The 20,405-nt window shown below is 30.6% G+C and overlaps 2 protein-coding genes across 3 annotated transcripts; both read left to right on the top strand.

Moving 5' to 3' along the window:
* Positions 1-286: 286 nt before the first annotated feature.
* LOC126772200 (PWWP domain-containing protein 2A-like) lies at positions 287-3,415 on the top strand. The gene is made up of 3 exons (XM_050492452.1): positions 287-439; positions 529-1,855; positions 2,442-3,415. The coding sequence occupies exons 1-3, from the start codon at positions 288-290 to the stop codon at positions 2,598-2,600; spliced, it is 1,638 nt and encodes a 545-aa protein (XP_050348409.1). The 5' UTR covers position 287; the 3' UTR covers positions 2,601-3,415.
* Positions 3,416-6,854: 3,439 nt separating this feature from the next.
* LOC126772161 (uncharacterized) lies at positions 6,855-17,188 on the top strand. 2 transcript variants are annotated; one of them, XM_050492361.1, is made up of 13 exons: positions 6,855-7,246; positions 7,789-7,862; positions 7,941-9,299; positions 9,336-9,866; positions 10,077-10,159; positions 10,236-10,293; positions 11,372-11,564; positions 12,231-12,407; positions 13,430-13,547; positions 14,771-14,983; positions 15,840-15,935; positions 16,219-16,433; positions 16,674-17,188. In XM_050492361.1, exons 1-13 carry the CDS (start codon positions 6,870-6,872, stop codon positions 16,873-16,875), a joined length of 3,696 nt encoding a protein of 1,231 aa, XP_050348318.1. In that variant the 5' UTR covers positions 6,855-6,869; the 3' UTR covers positions 16,876-17,188. The 2 variants fall into 2 exon arrangements, with proteins under 2 accessions (XP_050348318.1, XP_050348317.1); XM_050492360.1 differs by having other exon boundaries at positions 7,941-9,866.
* Positions 17,189-20,405: the final 3,217 nt, after the last annotated feature.

Raw genomic sequence — 20,405 nt, 5'->3', positions numbered from 1 at the left:
AATAAGTTACTTAATGACTATATATTTGCTATAACTTAATAGAGATAAACACAACTTAGATCAGAGTTGGGCGTAATAAATTACTTCTGTATATTTATTGAGTATTTTAATAGATGTATATATTATAGTATATATTTTTCTATGGAATGTATGATAATATAAAGAGATATATACCATAATTTCAATAATTTCTGCTAGCAAATGTTAATATACATATTTGAAATCAAAGACAATGTTTTTAAAAAATGTGTATTTTTTACGTTTTAGTCTATGGAACAGTAAAGAATATGGCGGCTGTCGCTGCAACAGCCGATATGACGATTCAAAAGAATTCTCAGATTCTAGTGAATGTGGAAGAAGCACTCGAAGATTTAATTGTTGTGTCATATAGTAGTGAAGATAAAAAATTTCAAGGTGTACTCCTTGACTCTAACAAGAGGTTTGTATAGATGTATTAGAATGGAAGTGTTGTTATCGATTGATTTTTCATGTTTCCATTTTTTGCAATAAATCTTAATTTATTTCCAGTAATTTACCATTTGGTGTATATAGTCTTCATCCAACTTTTACAAAGCAAGTCGAAAATGTTGAGAACAAAGACGACAAACTACATTCCGTTAGTCAAAGATTTACTTATCAGGAGCCTCAGTACGCAACTGAAGATGTGCAAAAATCTAAAAAACCAAACTCGAAGTCGAAATCTCAGCCTCGACAAAAGATGACAGTTCGTTTAAGACCTCGAAAAGTATTATGTTCAAATTGCCAAGGGATTTGCAATGAAAATAGTGAAAATGTAGACGTGTCCAAGAAACGGAAATTAGATTCGGATGACGATTCGCCGAAGGATGTTTCTGAGTCATCGAAATTAGAAAAAAAATATCTGATGGGTAGCATGCTAATACCCAAACTCTCTAGGTTGCAACCGAGTGAAATAACAAGTGCTATAAAAACAAAGAATATTTCGAAAACTGGTGAGAAAGTTAGACAGGTAAAAAGTGTGAAATGTGATGAAAGTGACCAAACAACAAGGGAGTTGGCTTTCGTTAGTGTTTCTGATAACAGTGATATGTGTGATAAAGAAGACGGCAAAGATAGTGATAATTCATTTAGTAACTTATTTTCTAATGCCAGAACACTTAAAATTAGTTTCGGTGAAGGTGAGGGCACTGTGGTAAAAATACCACCATTAGGTGGTGATTTTAATGAAGATTCTGGTGTATCCTGTGATATGTCTAAGCCATCTAAACCAGATTCAAAGGCTGTAAAAAAAGCACTTAAAAAAGCTAAAAAACAAGCCAAGAAAAATTGTGATTCTGTAAATGCAGTTGATCTTTGGATTGAACAATCTCCAAAACACATTGGGGCATTGTCACCACGCAACAATGTTTCAAACAGTCCATCCTCAGACCCATTAGAAAAGAAACACAAACACAAAGTTAAACACAAAAAAAAACATAAAGTTCAGAAAAAACGTGATGAAAATTCAAGCAAATGTGATAATGATTCTATAGACTACTTCAGTAACATTAAGGATTGTCTGAATCAGAAGTTGTCTATCAGTTTACGTAGATTAAGTAGCAATTCTTATGAACGTAGAGAGGAAGAGATGTCAGATGATGGGGAAAGTGAAACGGTGCCAAACTTTCCCGCAAACAGCACAGAGGGTGTTGGTGGACAATTGTTACGTGTTTCTCCTGGGGATATTGTCTGGGGTAAAGTTGTTGGGTTTCCATGGTGGCCAGGGAGGGTATTGAGTGTTACCCCTACAGCTCGAGCTCATGTAGCTTGGTATGCTTCAACAACATCATCACTAATGCCATGTGATAGCCTAAGTCCATTCCTAGAAGATTATAAGGTGATAATTTTGTTTTATTTCTAGTGCTATTCTTCTACACAGTTTACAGTATATAGTATAGTAGTATATAAGTTGAATAATTATGTACATATTATATAATAGCATCAATCAAATTAAGTTATATAGTTATTATGATATCATTCTTTACATCATTTTAAACCATTAAGTGTTAATAATACAAGCAAAGGTATAATGTAATGAGTTATAAAGTTATCTAAGTAAAGTTAATTACCTAAATATAAGACACGAAAAATAGTAATTTCAAATCTACATGAATCATGCCTATAAAACAGATGTTGCTTAAAAACACTTAAGTATTAATTTTTACATTCTTATATACAATACTTATGATTTCTAAATATATGAATCTGCCTCATTGCCATTTTGGCAAGCTGGTATGGTTCTAAACCTAGTTCCTGTATTCAAATCTTATTAGTCTGTGGCTAGAAAGTTGTTAGTGTTTACCATTGTTTATTTGCCTATTACTGCATTTGTGAACGGAAATTCAGATAAGTAATGCAACACTTTAGATTTTAAATATTGAAAATGGTTATTTATTAAACTATGTGTTTATTTATAATTTCAGTTAAGATTCAACAAAAAGAAGAGGGGCCCGTATAAGGAGGCTGTAAAGCAAGCAACTATCGAAGCGAGGCAAATTGAATCTCATATTGATCCATTAGCAAGTCCGAGTCAGGCTAACCTTGCCACCGTTTCTCCGCGACCTATTGATGTGTTCTCATAATTGTGATTAAGGTATTCAGCCGAATTAAAAAAAAAATGTGATATTTCTGTCTGCACAAACTCATTGACCATTAGTTGTAAGTTAAATGTTAATTGATGGTATTTAGTGTGAAAATTTAAAATAAGTGATGCAAGTTTGACGTCATTGAATATTAGTACTAGGCATGCGTCCGATATATCAAAACGAATTCAAAATCCGTTTTTAAAAATCGACCTAGCCGAACCAAACGCCAACGATCTATAGATCGATACCACTAAAAGATTTCGAATCGACAAATAAAATCACTGGATATCACCAAACGAATTGTATGGTATCCAAACGAAAACTGATTGTTGCGTACTATGAAATTCACTTTCTCTCTTTCTAACCAATTGGAATAAAGCGGAATAAAAAGGATAGCGCGAATTTTGCGATTCAGATTTCGATTTGTTGGTTCTGCTACGGAAATCTATTACACAATCATCGACCTCACTATTAAGTTTTTAAAGACTATATTTGCCCGAGTGCAAGCAATTTGGTTTGAGGTTAGGCGTTACCGAAATCGGAGATCTAAAATCGGATTTTGAAATCGATTTGTAAATTTGAAATCGGATAAATATCAGATTGCGTTAAAAACCAAAAACGCCCATGTCTAATTAATAAAGATTGAAACACAATTTTTAAACTAATTTGACATGTCAAAACTCATTATTTTTTTTAATCAAATTTCAATTATACAAGATAAAGAGAGTATATTTTTATTTGTGTCAAATTAGTTACAATTAAATCATCTCTATTGTTTATTTTAATTAAGTTGGCGATCATTTTTTTATACAAAATCACATTGCAATATATTGTCTACTGTATTGACAACTATGAATTATATGAAATAAATTTAAATAATGAAATTATTTTAAAATTGATATTGTAAATTGTTACTATTGCAACTTTGTTTTTTTTTTTTTAATCTATGTGCAATAACTTCATTTGAAATAAAACTGCCTTTTAAGACTTAAATATTAATATTGTAAGAATAAAAGGAACTGCTGTTTTACTTTTTATTGACAAGTTACAATGGTCTTGTTTATGTGGTATTAAAAAATAATTTGACTTTAGTTATAAGTACAATAGAATCATCGTTTGTTACTGTTAGTGTGAAAGATCACATTTTCTTTAATCTATTTTTTTTTCCACTCTTCTCTTTTTTCTATAGTAACCAAGAATAATATTGTTTTTAATATTAATTCTCTATCAGTAATGTAGACTTGCCCGTGTTGGTAAGGCTACAAAGCCAGCTAGCTCGTCTGGATAAGTACCACCCACTCATATTCTACCACCCAACAGCAGTATTAAATATTGTTTTATTCCAATTTGTAAGCGCAAGGGAGATAACGTCATAGTTCCGAAGGTTAGTAAAGCTTTGACAACATAAGGAGTGGTTAATATTTCTTACAATGCCAATGTCGTAAGGGCGATAGTGACCACTTACCATCAGATGGCCCATTTGCCAGTCTACCTATTTATTTCAAAGATAAATCAAAGTTTCGGAGTTTTAAAATAGTACTTAATTCATACATAATAAGACCTTTTGTACTAACAGTAATGCATGTAGCTTTATTTAAGTTCAATTAATTCAAAAGTTTAATTTTTTTTTTCAGAGTTATTGCAAAGTGTATATTACTTTTGATTTTTAAACATGTTTAGTTTGTTATTTTACATTGATATTTATTTTATCTGTTTTATATTATAATATCTATGTACCTATCACAGATAATGTTATTTTTGTATATAATTTTATACATTAAACAAAATGTGTTATTGTCATTCCTTTGTCTCATGGTTTTGAACTGAAAATGTATCAGACATTAATAAAAACAATTGTTTGCATTTCTTTATTCAAAACCAAATGGTTAGTTTTAAATATTTGTTATTTATTTTTAAGATTTTTAAATGGTTTAGAAAAATACACCAGCAAATCATTTATTTTGTTAAAATGTGTTTAGAAAATTTCTTTTTTAAATTTTATTATACTAATTAGAATATACGGAAAAAAGTGTGTATGACAAACTTGAAAAAATATTTAATGAATAATATAGTTAATTACTCTATTGCATCTTAATACAAGACAAAATGTTGTGTATCTGAATGTACTTATATAGTGTGGTATATCGTGAGTAAATGCACATTTTCCCATAGAATTTTCCAGTTTTCGGCATTAGTATGAAAAACAAATGGTTACAAGGTAATGAAACTTCGAATTTAAAGGGACAAAATTTCAAGTATATGTAAAATTATTCAAAGCCATACTGTACTTTTAATTGTCTTATAAATTTAATGTACATATTGACCATAACTATGTAACTTTTTCTTGTGATTTATAAAATAAACTTAATACGTTTATGCCATTGTCTCTTTCAAGCGAACAATAAATTGCTATCTGAGAAAGAGACAAAATATTTGTTCCGTAATAGGAAATTAAGTGATACAACATTTTATTTGCAAAATAAATAATTGTTATTGTTTTGGTGCCAATTTTGTAATAAATTAGTAATATTGTTATTAGACGGGACTTAAATGCTCCAAGAATAATACGTTTTCGCATATAATTGATAAAAATATTTGGGGCTTAAAAACAGTTATGCCAAAGATTAATGATCTTTGTCGTAATTATCAATAAAAATAATGTAAATGTGTTAAACATAGGCTCGTACATTCTACTGTGTGTCACTACAGGAATTGTATTATTAAAAAATATAATTAATTGTACAGCTAAACGTATTTTTATTTTATTCTATGTTTTCGTTTGTTTCTCTATGTTCATATAGTGTTCCGAGTAGTTTTCAAATGTGATATTAAAAAAGTAGGATATTTGGTGATCAAAAATTTATTTTGACTACAATAACTTAAGAACATAATCAAAATAATAATTAAAAATTAATTCGTCATTGATTTTACACACTAGATTCTGCGCACATCAAAATTTGCGAATTTATAAATCGATAATGGTTTAATGGTTGCTCCATTTAAAAGACTGTCGTGGAGTATGCGAAGTGAAAACGAATTTTTATCCATTATACAATAAACGTACATATCTAATCGTACTTTTATATGCCATTACGAATGTCCATCACATTTTTTGTTTCTTTACTGTTAAGACAAAGACTAAGGTCTTAGACTCATTTATGCTCAATAATACAAGTTCAAGCATCAAGCAAAAATGTTATTTAAAACCTGTACGCCTCTTTCTACATTAAAGTCAATAATATTTTCTTTAATAAGAATTCGGGTAGACAGGCATCAAGTGCATCACGATCCACGGAACATATAATCAAGGCCTTCGCACAATCTCAAAACCGGAAGCTTCCTTGAATGTCGCGAAGTGGCAAAATCATTCGACACACAAATGGCACAATGGCCTTATAAGCTGTACCAGCTAAGACAGTGTATGCCCATCATACTAGATGGAATCCTCTTTTTTCGCGATGGAGTAGAGACAACCTTATCATATTCTAGTCCAGCGATACTCAACCTGTTCTTTATATGCACTACAAACAAGTGTTAGAAATGGTGTCGCGAGTCGCAAAAAATAATAATTTGGTAATGATTTTATAAGTTTTTGGATTGTTACAAATTCAATTTAACAACTTTGATTTATCGCGTATATTTTAACATTTCATGCCGTTTCAAACACTGCAGTGTCCGTGACTACGTGCAGTTGTTTAATTCAAATTATTTAGGTGTTAAAAAAACCTTTGAAATTTAAAATAGTACAAAATAAAGTGACATCAAGTGGGCCAACTACAAAAGCCTGGTTGGCCGCAAGTTGAGTACAGCTGTTCTAGTCCAAAACGCGACAGAGTCCCTCAAGGTTTCGTCTTGTTCTATACACAAATGACATACCCTGACAAACAGTCAAACCTACTCTACTTCAATGTTGGGCGAGCAGTGCTTAGACCAACATTTGTACTGTACTGTGAGGAGGAAATATACCACCAAGATTAAAGCGACCATAATAAAGGAGGTCGTCTTGCGCTTGCTACATCTTTTTTATTTATCTGCCACACTAATGATTCGGTCGGACTCTAGTGAAATTTAGAATTTAGGGATATTAATTAGAAGTTTTTTTTTATTCTGTTAATTTTATTAGAAAGGTGTCTGTTCACTGGACATGTCGAATTTTTAAGTCTGGTAGGCAATGAATGACAGAACAGATGACAGTTTGTCTTAACGTTTGTTTTTAAAAGTGGAATTGTTGTTGTACAATAGTTTGTTATTTAATTTAATTATAAAATGAGGAGAACTTACAGGTCGAAAAAAGAAACCGGAGGCTGCTTAGATCCTCGAGATGTTATATTAGCAATGGATTCTAAGAGCTCTGTATTTGATGCCTTTTACATCAATAATATTAAGCAAACCAAGCGAGATTTATCCATAGGTCCGTCAGTACAATTTGCACCATCAAATAGAGTTCGTAAAAGAAAATATGTGAAGAGGCTTAAAGAACAAGAACCTGTAATAAGGGAATCAAGTTCAACATCTGCTTTTCTAACGCCGGATAAATCTTTTCGTGTTAATAAGGCGCCAGATTTGTTTGATCAATTGTTAAACTCAACGATTGAAGGACTGAACGTGGAACCGATAAAAAATATTTCTAGTAAGAGTATACCGTGAGTATTTTAAATGAAATCAAAACTTTTTTTTATATCCTATTTGGAAAAAAACAGGCAAGATTATTTATTTTATATAGAATATAATTATTTCTGTGTACTTAATAAGCTTTGAAATTAATTACAGTAGAATTTAGGTAATCTGTACTAAATAAGACAGTATTCCATACAAATCACCTTTTTTTATAAAAATAGTATTTTCTTATCTTTTGCATAGTTTTATTTTTAATACTAAATAATGAATATCTATGTAGATGAAACATTGGAGCTATGGGCATTTACAAAGCTAAATGATTGAAAAACTTATTAAATATTAATTTGATTTTTTAGTTTTAATATTGTCCAGTTAAGCAAATGTCTGGTTGATAAGGATCCAATAAGTGGGATGCTACTGCAATATCATTTATATTCTCTTCTCCTAGACTAAAAAACTATTTAAATGAAATACAATTGCAATAAAGTATTGTTATATAATAAATATGCCTATTAAGTCATAAGGTAATAAAATTGCAAAAATTGACTAAACCAAATTTAATTTTAAGGAAAGGAAAAACATATTACAAACACAAGTCATTAAAAAAGAAAAAAATTAATTACTCAAGTGGTGACAGTACAGGTATAATATCTTAGACAATATCAACTTAAATAATCTTTAAGAATTTTAAAATAATACATATATTTATGTATTTTTTAGACGCAGAAAAAGAAAACTCCACGAGTAGCATAGAAAATAACTCAACACAAAACTCTTCGGATGTTCTAAGTCATAAATTATTGATTGAAAAGGAGTATGAAAAAAGTCCGCTACATGATGAATCTTTAGCAAACATAGTTAATAATCTATCATTGTTTAAAGAATCCAAAGATAATATCTCCACAAGTCCAAGAGGTCTATCTACAAAGCCCAGACGTTCTTGTCTACTTGAGATTGCTCAGAATTCTCCTTTATGTAGTACACCATTTCTTGAGAAATATAGAGGCAAATCTATTTATAATTTTTCACCTATATCTATTAATCTAAATGATAGCCCTAATAGTCTAAATACAACTGAAGAACATCTAGAAAAAAATAAAAAAGATAGTAGTGTTATTCTTGTTAAAGATGAAATAGTACCTGAATTTGAAAAAGTTAAAATAAAACATCTTTCCTTAAATGAAACCAAACAAGAATCTATTAATGATAATAATGGATCTTGTGGAGTACATTCTTCAATTCCATCTGAAATAATTTCATTGAATACTTCTAAAACATGTCATAATGTAATAGCTGAGCAAAATTCTTTACTTCAAACAACAGAATTAGAACCATTTTTGGGATTTTCAAACAGTGAATATCCTAACAGTATGAAACTAAAATTGATTTCAAACAAATGTAATCAATTAGAAATGGATATAACAACTATAAATCTATCTACTGAACAAGCAAACGATTCTAGCTCAAGTTTAAATGACACTAAAATGGAAGTTGTTAGTGTTAGAGAAACTAAAAACAATTCAAGCACTGAACAAATTAGCCATACAAGTTTCAGTTTCGAAAGTGACGAAAATGAGTCTCTTTACGATACATGTAATGGTGAAGACTTTGATGATGATGAAATGACAGATAATAAACAAGCAATAGTCATTATTGAAAGACTGAATGATTCCATTTTTAAGAAATATTATGATATAATGCCCAATTATTCTGATCATAGTTCAAATCAAACAGATACTAGTCAGTCTGATGAGCCTCTTAGTGATGAATATACTAGTCTAAGTGAAAATAAATCGCCTAACAATACTGACTGTTCAAATAATGAAATAGATAAGCAAGACTTAAATAGCGACAATAGTTCTGATATTAATAATCCTGAAGAGGAAGTTTATATGAGTTTTGTAACAACAAGGAGACGTAATGGAGTAACAAATGATTCTTTTATATTTAGCTTAGATAATTCTATCACAAGTGGCAGTAGTGGAGATGTAGATAAGACTGTACTTAATAATGATAATATTATTGAATATATTCAAGATAATGATGTAACTCTAATAGATAATTTGCCAGGAGAAACCAGTACAGAATTTCAGAATATTTCTAGCACTAATTCAGCTACAGTGGAAGGAGTAGATATTAATGTAAAGCGTACTGAAACAGAATTAATTCCCTCACCAAAGATTCAAAATAATTGTATATCAATAAGAAACAGCAGTATTAATAGGCCATCTTTTAAGCCAAGGAATAGTTCTATATCACCAACCATTAAAACGAAGGTATTGCCAACAAGAAATATAAATATTGATTCTGGTGTAATCAATAAAAAAATTATGACAAGAAGTAGTTTAAGGAATAAGGAAAGTTTTGATGTAGGAAAATCCTCTCTGACCCCTGAAACATTATCCCCTAAGAATAGTGCAAAATCAAGGGACTTCACATTAAGTAATGTAACCATGAGTGATGCGAAACAAGGAATAGTCCTACAACCAGGAAAACGATGGGAGAGATCCTTAAGTATATATAGAAGAATGACTACAATGGCTGATCATTTTGACCTTTCAATACTGGATGATGAACCTTTGAATACTAAAGGTAGGAAATATCGTCAAAGTGTCATCAGTACTATGGAAATGCAAGATCTTAAAGGTATGAGAATTCAATTTTTATCTATACTACCAGTCAATGACAGTAAAAAAAGGTTTTATTCATTTTGTGTTTAGAAAAAAATAATCATGATTTGACATCATCAGTCAAAGTTTCAGTGTAATGTCAGGTTCATATTTTCGTTTAATGTTTAATTTATTATTTTCCTTTAATTCATTGGAATTTTAAAATTAATTCAGCATTAAATTACAGGTTCACTACACAATGAATCAATTAATAGTCGCAGAAGCACATTTGTGTCTAAACCCAGCAGATCTACTATCAGGATTGTAAGAGTAAGGATATCCATATTTTTTTGTTATTTATATCGGTATTTTATTTTTGTTTTTAAATGAAATAAATTTCTTTTAGGATTCCGATACTTCCAGAGCTAGCCTATGTTCGAACTCAATTTTTGAAGAATCACAAGGTATTCATGTAAAATTTGATTTATTTAGAGCAATCAATAAAATTTTAAAATCGACGTCAGTCTATACTAATATTTTTATAAGTTATTTTTGGGTAATTGAAAATATGTATATTTGTTGTTTGGTTTGGATATACACAAAAGAAATAATATCCTCCTGAATACTGTAAATTCTTTTAAATATGGTGATTTTCATTGTCATTCTTTAAAAAATCACAGAATTATTATTTTAAAAGCAAATAATCATACTTTTTTTAAATATATCATTTATATAGTTTATGAATCATGGTCGTTTTCCTATGTGGCCGGGTACTGCGGATTAAATATATTTATAACTCAGCTCAATTACAACTGTACATACAATAATATGTTATTAATACTAAACCCTCGAGATGCTTATAATTACGTAAATAACAAATCATATACCATAACCACCATATCATAACAGCCTGTGAATGTCCCACTGCTGGGCTAAAGACCTCCTCTCCTCTTTTTGAGGAGAAGGTTTAGATAGGAGGGATATAGTTAACAAATCATATAGTTTAATAAAATTAGTAGAAATTTTCAAATGTGCAGGCAACACTGATACAAAAATGTAATATAAGTTGTAGCATCTGGTTTTTGTCGTCTGTGCTAAATTCATTCACGGAAGCAGACGCTATAGTAGTGTCGCTGCCATTGTAATTCATTTTTATTTTTTGTTATTAACAAGTTATCGCTGTATATTTAACTTTAAGCAGTGATTTTAATAGCTACTATTGAGAATCAATAGTAGGACATTTTCATAAAGTGCAAATTTTTGACTCGGACATTTTGACTGCCATTTGTTATCCCTAACGGGATAATAGCTTGGTTCTGCGCCTTTGTTCAACTAAAGTGTCGAAAGCAGAGTGCATGCATCTTTCTCTGCAATACACAGGTTTGATACATTTTTAAATTATTTTTAAAGACATGTTATTATTTGCTTGCGTGGTTTCACCGATTCTACGTAACGCGATTACTCATAGGGAAAGTTCGTCATTCACTTCCTAGTATGTCATTACGGAGAATTGAATGCATCCATGTTGTTTTGTTATTTCAGGATTTTTGACCGAAGACTGTGATGATACGATTGTTGAATTATCAAAACTCTCGATTGCCGACTCTGAACACGAGGTCACGGTATTAGAAAAAATTCATGATACGTCGAATCGTTTTGCGACCGCGCGCGATTACGTCTTGCGACGCTGCAATCAAACAGACGTTATACTGTTTGATGAATGCTATCCAGATACGTGAGTACCCTCCTTTGTTTGATTAATTATCATGTTAACTGTGCGTATATGTAGCATTATATTATTGTGAGAAACGTTTATATTTTACTAGGTCAAGTCAAAAGCAAGATGGTGGATTTGGTATGAACACATGTTATTTTTCTTTATAATTATATAAAATGTCTTTGTGCTCATCCTTTATTTGGTTTTCTTGTAACAATACGTTGTCGTTAAAGTTTTGTGTTTACAGAAATAATAGAATTCATATTTTTTTTATTTAATGTGTAATAATGAGTTCTTAATTAGCTTAGCTAGAATTGCAAATGGGGATTGCAAATATTTGCAATTTGGTTAATAATTAGTCATAAATGATTGTTTTCATGGCTATGCTCAAAGTATGTTCAATATGGAAATTATTAATTAAGACATTGTTTTCAATCTGATTTCCATACTTGAGTTGGTTTACCAAAATATATTTATAGAAACTTGTGCAAACAAAATTACTGGTTTTTATATAAGGTGTGATGTTTTGGGGTGCATACATTTAGAGGAATCATAATTAAAATAATATTAAATTATTAAAGAACAAAATCATGTTTTATATTTCTATCATGTTGGTACAAACTATTTATAGAAAAATCCGTGTAAGTAAACAAAAATAATGGAGTCAATTATATTTCTTCACAGAGTCCTGAAGAATTGCCGCAAGATCGGCGAGGGTGTATATGGGGAGGTATTCCTGTGGCGAGCTGGAGATGGCAGAGCTCGTGTTCTAAAAATTGTTCCTATAGCTGGCAACATCAAAGTCAATGGAGAAAATCAGAAGAACTACCACGAAATTATATCTGAGATTGTGATTGCTATGTAAGTAATATTTACTTAAGTTACTAATATTATCATACTAATTGTAAAACATTGGAACATACTTTATTTTGAAAATATTTCTATAAAGAGGAAACAATGATCTATAGAAATTACATATTATGTTTTTGTCAAACTTTGTTTTTCAATATACAAAACAATTAAACCTCCTAAGGTTTTTGTTTTGATGTCAATTGAATAATGTATTTTTGTAATATTTTCCTAGAAATGTTTTGACACAACAGTTCTGATGTTATCTGTTGTTACAAGATACAAGATCAGAGTTTGACAAAGTTTTGATTGTCTGTTGAGAAATATTTAATACAAATATTGTTATATATTATAATGTTGAGCAAAATTGGAATATTAGTAATATCTTGAAAACATATATGCTATTATTATATTCGTTTTTGTTAAATTAAATTATTCCCACAGTATTAATTTAAGATGAAACTGATGCAAATGTTTTTATCTGTCATATAAAAAAATCTATATCTTTATTGCCTTACAAACAGATGGCAATAGACAACTAATCTTAAAAGTACAAAGAAATTTGCCGACATGTCATTCAACCTGGTCATTCTATATTTGTCATGTTTTTAGTTTCTTTCTATATCAATTGCCAATAGACCTTTCCAACTGTTTTTGCATATGGAAATTGATTATAATACTCAAGCTAAACTATTACTAACATATCTATATCTTTATTTATGATTTTAATTATGTTCCTTGTTTGCAATTTCTTAATAAAATCTATCGATTTTATATTTTTTTGAATGTTTTCGAAACAGGTTAAAGTGTAAATAAAATGATAGGAAGTATTTTATTTCTGGAAAATAAGATTTGGTTAGATATATAGTGTACTTGGCAACAGTTTCATTCCTTACTTTGATAGTTTAAAACTGTATCTGTATGACCAAAACAAATTGGAAAATGTCCAAATGATTATTAAAGTACAGTTACATTGTGTATTGAGAGAGATGGGAGTGACATATATAATATAAGTTTTTGTTTTATGTTTCTAGGGAATTGAGTGGACTGCGTGCGCCTATAGCAGATATTGAAAAACATTTTAATGAGGGGAAGAGTGTTGAAACTTTGGATTTACATTCTGTAGAGAATGCTACAGATGTCTTTAATGAGGTCAGAGAGTTGTTTCTCAATCTATATAATATTTTATGCAAAAATATTATTAAATTTTTTAGTCATAATATTTTGCTAATAATTGTTTTAATAAGTCACGATATCAATTAGTCATATTTATTATGATCAGATATAATTAGTTAAAACTGGTATCTTTACCTGTTATAACAAGATAAGACTGCTTTTTAATTGTTTTGCTTTGAATAAATAGTAAATAATTATACATCAAACAAAAGGAATACACGATTTTAATGCACATACATTTTAATGAATCATTCATTCACATTGCTATCTACTGATTGTAGGCATGTACATGCCTACAATCAGTAAAAATTATTATATGATAAGAAATATAGGGCAGACAGATCACGACACCTTATCTGTACAACCTCTAAATTTGCAAGTTTAATCTATGACATATATATTTCTACATACTAAGGTGAAATTCGATTATGACCATTAATGCTGAAATATTTGCAGTTATAAAAATTTTCTACTTATACTCGTTGATAATTAGCAGAACAAGGCATAAAAAAATTGCTAATTATTTGTGAATTCTTGTGTACAATAGCTGTCACATTAAGAAACAGTATAAAATACGGTTTGTTGTTTGAATGGTTAATTTTACCACTATCAACTAGTGAGACACTGTTCCATGTACTTTCATTAGCAATTTCAGATTTGAACAAAGAAAACATCATTGTGCTACTAACCAACCGCTAAATAAGACATACTATTAAAAGTAAGTTGTCTTTAAAGTCACAGCGGCATAGTGGTCACACTGTTTGAGAAAAGAGTTCTTTCTGCTTAAGTGAAAAAATTTTAGGTCCTTCCTTAAATACAATAAATAATTTTATATAATACCTTAAATTGAATCATCATTTCATTTAATGATATAGTTAATTTTTAACAATGATTTAAATTAAACAAATTCCGTCAAGTAACACAGAATATTATTCATACATGTTTTTTTTTTCTGAACCATTAAGGTAATATCATAACAGGAATATAGTGTAAAAATAACACCCAGTGACAATTTATCTTAGCTTAGTATCTGCATGAATTGATAAGTGAATTCCGTGTTATCTAGATAACTTGATCATTTGCACTTTTTTTTTTTAGTAGTCAGATATTCATAGTTTTGTTTATGAGTAAACACAAAGTACATTTCATTACACAGATATATAAAGACATAATTTACGAACGTCTTATCAATTTTCCAGGTTTTAGCAGTCCGCTGTGTTTACGGTAGCTATCCATCCCGTCTTCTCGACCTTTGGGATCTGTATGACGAGTGCAAGGGGTCAGAGAACGACAACCCAGCCATCTTGCCGGTTGACCAACAATATATTGTACTAGAGTTGGCCAACGCAGGTCAAGACTTGGAGAGCTATCAGTTCAACAACGCTGAGCAGGCATATGCACTATTTAAGCAGGTAAGCAATATTTATATTATTCTTTTAGTGTGCCTGTATTAGCTTTAATTGTTTTTTTATTTTTTATTTTGTATGTATTTTATGTTTAATTAATAGTCATTAGTCTAACATCAATGTAAATGATGAACAATTAATATTTTCATTTGGTTCAGTAATTTTTGTATATTATGTGTAATACATAGAAATTTGCATAAAATAATTAAATAAACCTATTACTATATAATAGGATTTGTTTTTTTTTATTTTGATGTAATTTTTGGGGAAGTTAAATTGATTGAATTAATATTAAGAATCTAAATTTAATTATCTGTTATAAGTGAAATCTTTATTAACAGACTAGTTTTTTTAATATATCAACATGTTATTGCATAGGAAAAAGTTCTCCAAGTTTATGGATATGTTAAAATCTCAGTTTAATGTAAATCTTAGACATATTGTTTTAATTTTTTTTTTTTATTAATTTTGATTGTTTTTGTATTTTTTTTCAGCGTTTTGTCTGCATGAAGTTTTAAGTGATGACTTCTTCGGATGATGAGTGAATATCTAGTGTCAAGTTTCAAATCCTTGACTAGATTTTCACTTATCCTCTGCGGTTGTCGCGCCTGCTTTTTTGTTGCGAGTTTTTTTTTTTTTTTATTATTGACATATATGTTGCATGATTTTTTGTGTTGTATTTTATAATATTTCTCTTATACTAAATCATTTCATCATTGTAATAATTAATAGTTTCGTAAATGATCATTATTTTGTATTATTAAGAACAATTACATATTTTGTTTTATGTACTAATTAATAATTAGAAAGCAAATTTGTAGTTCCATAATAGAGATAATTCTATATATAATATTAATTGTAGGTCGCATTCGGTCTAGCGGTTGCCGAGGAGGCTTATCAATTCGAACATCGCGATCTGCACTGGGGTAACGTGCTCATATCACCTACTGATCAGAAGGTAAATTTTGCTATATTTTATTTATCAGGTAATTAAATATTGGACATTTTATTTATAGTTACTTAGGAATCATCATAAATATTGTTAGTTATTATAAAATTAACATAATACAAGTTCTCTTATTTACCTGCCTACTTGTTTGTAAGATTTTCTAAATATGCGTCGTCAATAAAAAAAACGTTTACAATATATTGTATTATATGTATCTAAAATATAAATACTAAATCTGAGATTTAGTTCTAATTTCAAACATGTGTAATGGAAGTACTGCTGGCCGTTCCAGTACGCGACGTTCGTGATCCGCGGGCGCGCGTACCGCGTGGCGCGCCGCGGCGTGTCGGCCGCCGTCATCGACTACTCGCTGTCGCGCGCCGCGCTGCGGCTGCCGGCCGGCGAGCGCGCCACGCTCTACAACGACCTGGCCGCGGACGACGGGCTCTTCGACGCCGTGGGCGATTACCAGTTCGAGGTCTACCGCCTCATGAGGGAGAAGCTCGGGTCGGTGACACTGATGTTGATCCTTATACTAACTTATACCTCGATGGAATATAAAAAAACTGAACTCACAACCATTTAAATTTCTTATATAAGTGACTATGCCTGTTTTTTCAAAGATATTCTGACATATTGCACTTTTTTTTCCCACCAGTTGCTTGAAACAACAAAAGACGTTTGAGCACTGTAGTTTAGTGTCAAAAATCCTGTGTTCCAGTTATTAATTAAAAATATTTGTTACAGTAACGATTGGAAGAACTTCGAACCATATACAAACATCCTCTGGCTGCATTACACTGTGGATAAAATGATAACGGCCCTTCGTTACACGAGGACTAACACTAAGATACATAAACATTACATTGCTAAGCTGAAGGAAATAAAGAATCGAATCTTGGGCTACCGCAGTGCGGTCCAATACGTTCTCACCGACAACGAATTGTAAAACGAATTATATTATGCTAGATGAACAAAATTAACCACATTTGTAATTTAAATGTATATTTCATGTTTAATAATTCAAAATGGGTGACATTACACTAAGCACTATTTGCGATTGTTATAAAAATATTCCTGACATAAAGAATTGCATTATTATTAATGTATATAGAAATATTTGCTTTGATAAATTTGTTGATGTAGTTGACATTAAAGGGGTTATTTACGAGATTGTTATCGCATTCATACAGTTACAGCAGAGAGGGGCCTTCTTAGATAAGGTAGTGCCTTTCAAACATAAATACATATACTATATACTACTTTGATGTTTTATTTCTAGAATATATACCTACAAACACAATCATGCTAAAAATGATTCAGAGATTTAATTACAATCATAAAAAAAATATTAAGATATAGGTATATTAATTTTTTTAAACTAAAAAATCTACAAAGTATTTAATAGAAGTCTGGCAAGGAGGACAAACAAATACCGTTGAATTTTATATTTGGACCAAAAAGATCGTATCAATAACTTGGAGATATGCGGTGTTACACAAACTCCTAATGAAAACCTAGATGATACGGTATGTCTAATAGCGAAAACCACGGGAGTGTCGATTCTACCCAGTGACTTAGAATGTGAATATAGGATAAAAACATCAATCCCAAATGGCACCTGTATGTGGTGAAGAACAACCCACAACTGATTTGACGTTTGCTAATATAGCTTCAACCCCAAAAGGAGAAGAGCCGTCACGCATATTAGTTCGTTTTAAGTGCAAGGAAATAAAAGACAAAGTAATCAGTTCAGTAAAAAAATGGCAAAAGTCAAATCAAAGGAGGCTGCTTACAACATCGGATATAGGAATAAGCGGTATTACCCATAAAATTTTCATAAGAGATAATTTGACATTCGCAAATCAGCGTCCCCTTCGTACTGTAAAAGATAAGGCGCGCGAACGAAACTTTTCTTTTGTTTGGGTTAAAGATTGCAAAGTTTTGGTGCGCAGATCAACAAAGTCAGTTGTTTTTCATATAAACTACATACGCATTAGTCGTTTTATATTATGACTATCTTTTATAATCTATGTTTATTGCGAATATACTATGATAGCAGAAATAAAAAAATATTGTAATCTTTTTGGTACTTTTAGACACAATTGCGAAATTGATATCGTTCAATTAAAATATAATGTAATTATTATTATGAGGAAAATATTTCATGCAAACATTTTAAGAAGGAAAAGTTATGGTATTTTATATTATTTATATTTTATATTAATTAAACATATATATATGTTTAATTCTATAAAATGGGTAAAAAAGTTACAAAGTTAAAATTATCTGTGCTGAATGCTCAATCACTAAATACAGGAAGAGACGAAGGAGGAGTAGGCGCATATATACGTTCAAATTTGAGAGTAAAAGTATTGCCAGTAGATTCTTCGGCACTTGAGCAACAGTGGTTTGAAATTAAGATTAAAAGATGCATAATTGCTGTAGGAGTCATCTACCGACCTCCCAAATTTAGTTTTAGCACATTTTTATCTACGCTAGATGACAATCTATCATTTTTAACACCAAAATATGAATACGTATTTGTAACTGTTGACATAAACATTGATTTAAATTCGCATGGATATACTATATGATATGCATAAACTTTTACTGCACTGAATGTAGCGTTTGTGTTGGCAGCATAGACATGAACAAGGCGTAGACTGAAAAGCAGCCTAGCTGATACTACGACCTTTTCACCAAATTATGATATTGTTAACTCTTTTTTATGGTTTTGTACCTTAAGTTTTTGTCTTTGTTTCTTTTTGGTAAATAAAGTTATTTATTATTATTATTATTTTTGCATTAATTGTATTTTTTATATAGAATAGGCAGACGGACGAGCAAATGGGCCACTTGATGGTAAGTGGTCACCAACGCCCATATACATTGGCATTATAAATGTTAAACATCATTTACATCACCAATGCGCCACCAACTTTGGTAACTAAGATGTTATGTCCCTTGTGCCTGTAGTCACACTGGTTGACTCACCCTTCAAACCGGAACACAACAATACCAAGTACTACTGTTTTTCGGTAGAATATCTTATGAGTGGGTGGTACCTATCCAGACTAGCTTGCACAAAGCTCTACCACCAGTAAAAAGTATCATACTAGTATGACACAATTAATTATTTATTTCTTATTTATTGTGTGCGTGCATGCACCACCTGATTATATCCAGTGTTGCAAACGAAATAAAAATAAATGCAAGTTATACCTAGTTTACCAACTATATTACTCTTATTAGCTATGATTCTGAACCGAGTTGTGAAGCACGCAGACGACATACGTTTGGGTACGGATTCGGGTAACCGGCAGTGAAAGTGTAAACGGGTTCTGGAGGCTTTTTGTCGAAATTTTATTAGAAGCAGTCCGGGTTTTAAAAGCTGCGACTTACATTTCTATGCCTCAAAAATTATATAAAGGCATTGTAGACATGTACCTGATCTTTCTTTCGTGTTCATTCACCTAGTCCGATGGAACTGTAGACTGCATCTCCACTTATGCCTAATATTTCCCACGCCATTCCGAGCTTAGCCGCCGTTGGACAAAATTGGTCCGGCCATATAATGTAAACGTTATTGATAAAGTATTTACTACAACAATTTCGTTTTAAAGCATCAGATTAATCGATTTAAAGATCATCATTATGAAGAACTCAGTGCTAATTTAATCGTAAACGCTATTATACATCTACCCCAGCGGTACTGTACGGATTTTGGGGTTGGCCCACTTGATGTTACTTTATTTTAAACTATTCTAAATTTAAAAGGTTTTTATTAACACCGTTCGATAAATCCGTTCATAGATGTTTTATACAAGTTGTAACAATCCTGAAACCTTAGAAATCATGACAAACACGTGTTTGTGTCCCATATAAAGAAAAGGTTGAGTTGCTGATCTACCATGATAGACAATGATATTCATCATCATATTTAGGAAGATTCTTGGTTGATTCAGGTCCTAAATTAACTTATATATTTAAACTTACAACTTTACCTACTACATATTTACGATAAAATAATAAACGAAAATATTAGATACAGACACTGCCTGCAGGTTAATTCTTGTAACTTCGATATATTTTTAAGAAAACTACAATAAACGTTACTTTTCCCAATTCTTCCTCAACAAATAACCTACACGTTAGATTCAACTGATACGATTATTTCTCTACTAGGATATAATTCCATTATTAGTAGGTAACTACGCCATACTCGAATTTCAAATGTATTTCACAATTTCAGTCCAAGCTCACAAAATTCGCTAAGAATGCCTATAATGTTATTATTAACATACCTTTATGCCTATATTACCATTTTAATAAGCGTAACTTTCATTCCATTTAAAGGTCAACGTGAATTATGTAAGATAGGTTTTACACAAAGTTTATCGTAAGAAAAAATATGCTTATTTTTTAAGTTCTACATATCATATTGTATATACCTGCACTGGTTTTAATTCTATGATA

This window comes from Nymphalis io, chromosome 12 (assembly GCF_905147045.1).
Source record: "Nymphalis io chromosome 12, ilAglIoxx1.1, whole genome shotgun sequence".
In the NCBI taxonomy this organism is placed as follows: domain Eukaryota; kingdom Metazoa; phylum Arthropoda; class Insecta; order Lepidoptera; family Nymphalidae; genus Nymphalis; species Nymphalis io.
The sequence above is the reverse complement of the archived record's forward strand: the minus strand, read 5'-3'. Positions and strand labels throughout refer to the sequence as shown.

Bases quoted from the DNA above. Each gene is read 5' to 3' on its own strand.
- LOC126772200 (XM_050492452.1), top strand. From the start codon at position 288: ATGGCGGCTGTCGCTGCAACAGCCGATATGACGATTCAAAAGAATTCT. The intron at 440-528 runs GTTTGTATAGAT...ATTTATTTCCAG, and splicing joins CTCCTTGACTCTAACAAGAG to TAATTTACCATTTGGTGTAT. The intron at 1,856-2,441 runs GTGATAATTTTG...TTATAATTTCAG, and splicing joins CATTCCTAGAAGATTATAAG to TTAAGATTCAACAAAAAGAA.
- LOC126772161 (XM_050492360.1), top strand. From the start codon at position 6,870: ATGAGGAGAACTTACAGGTCGAAAAAAGAAACCGGAGGCTGCTTAGAT. The intron at 7,247-7,788 runs GTGAGTATTTTA...TTTAATTTTAAG, and splicing joins ATTTCTAGTAAGAGTATACC to GAAAGGAAAAACATATTACA. The intron at 11,565-12,230 runs GTGAGTACCCTC...ATTTCTTCACAG, and splicing joins GATGAATGCTATCCAGATAC to AGTCCTGAAGAATTGCCGCA.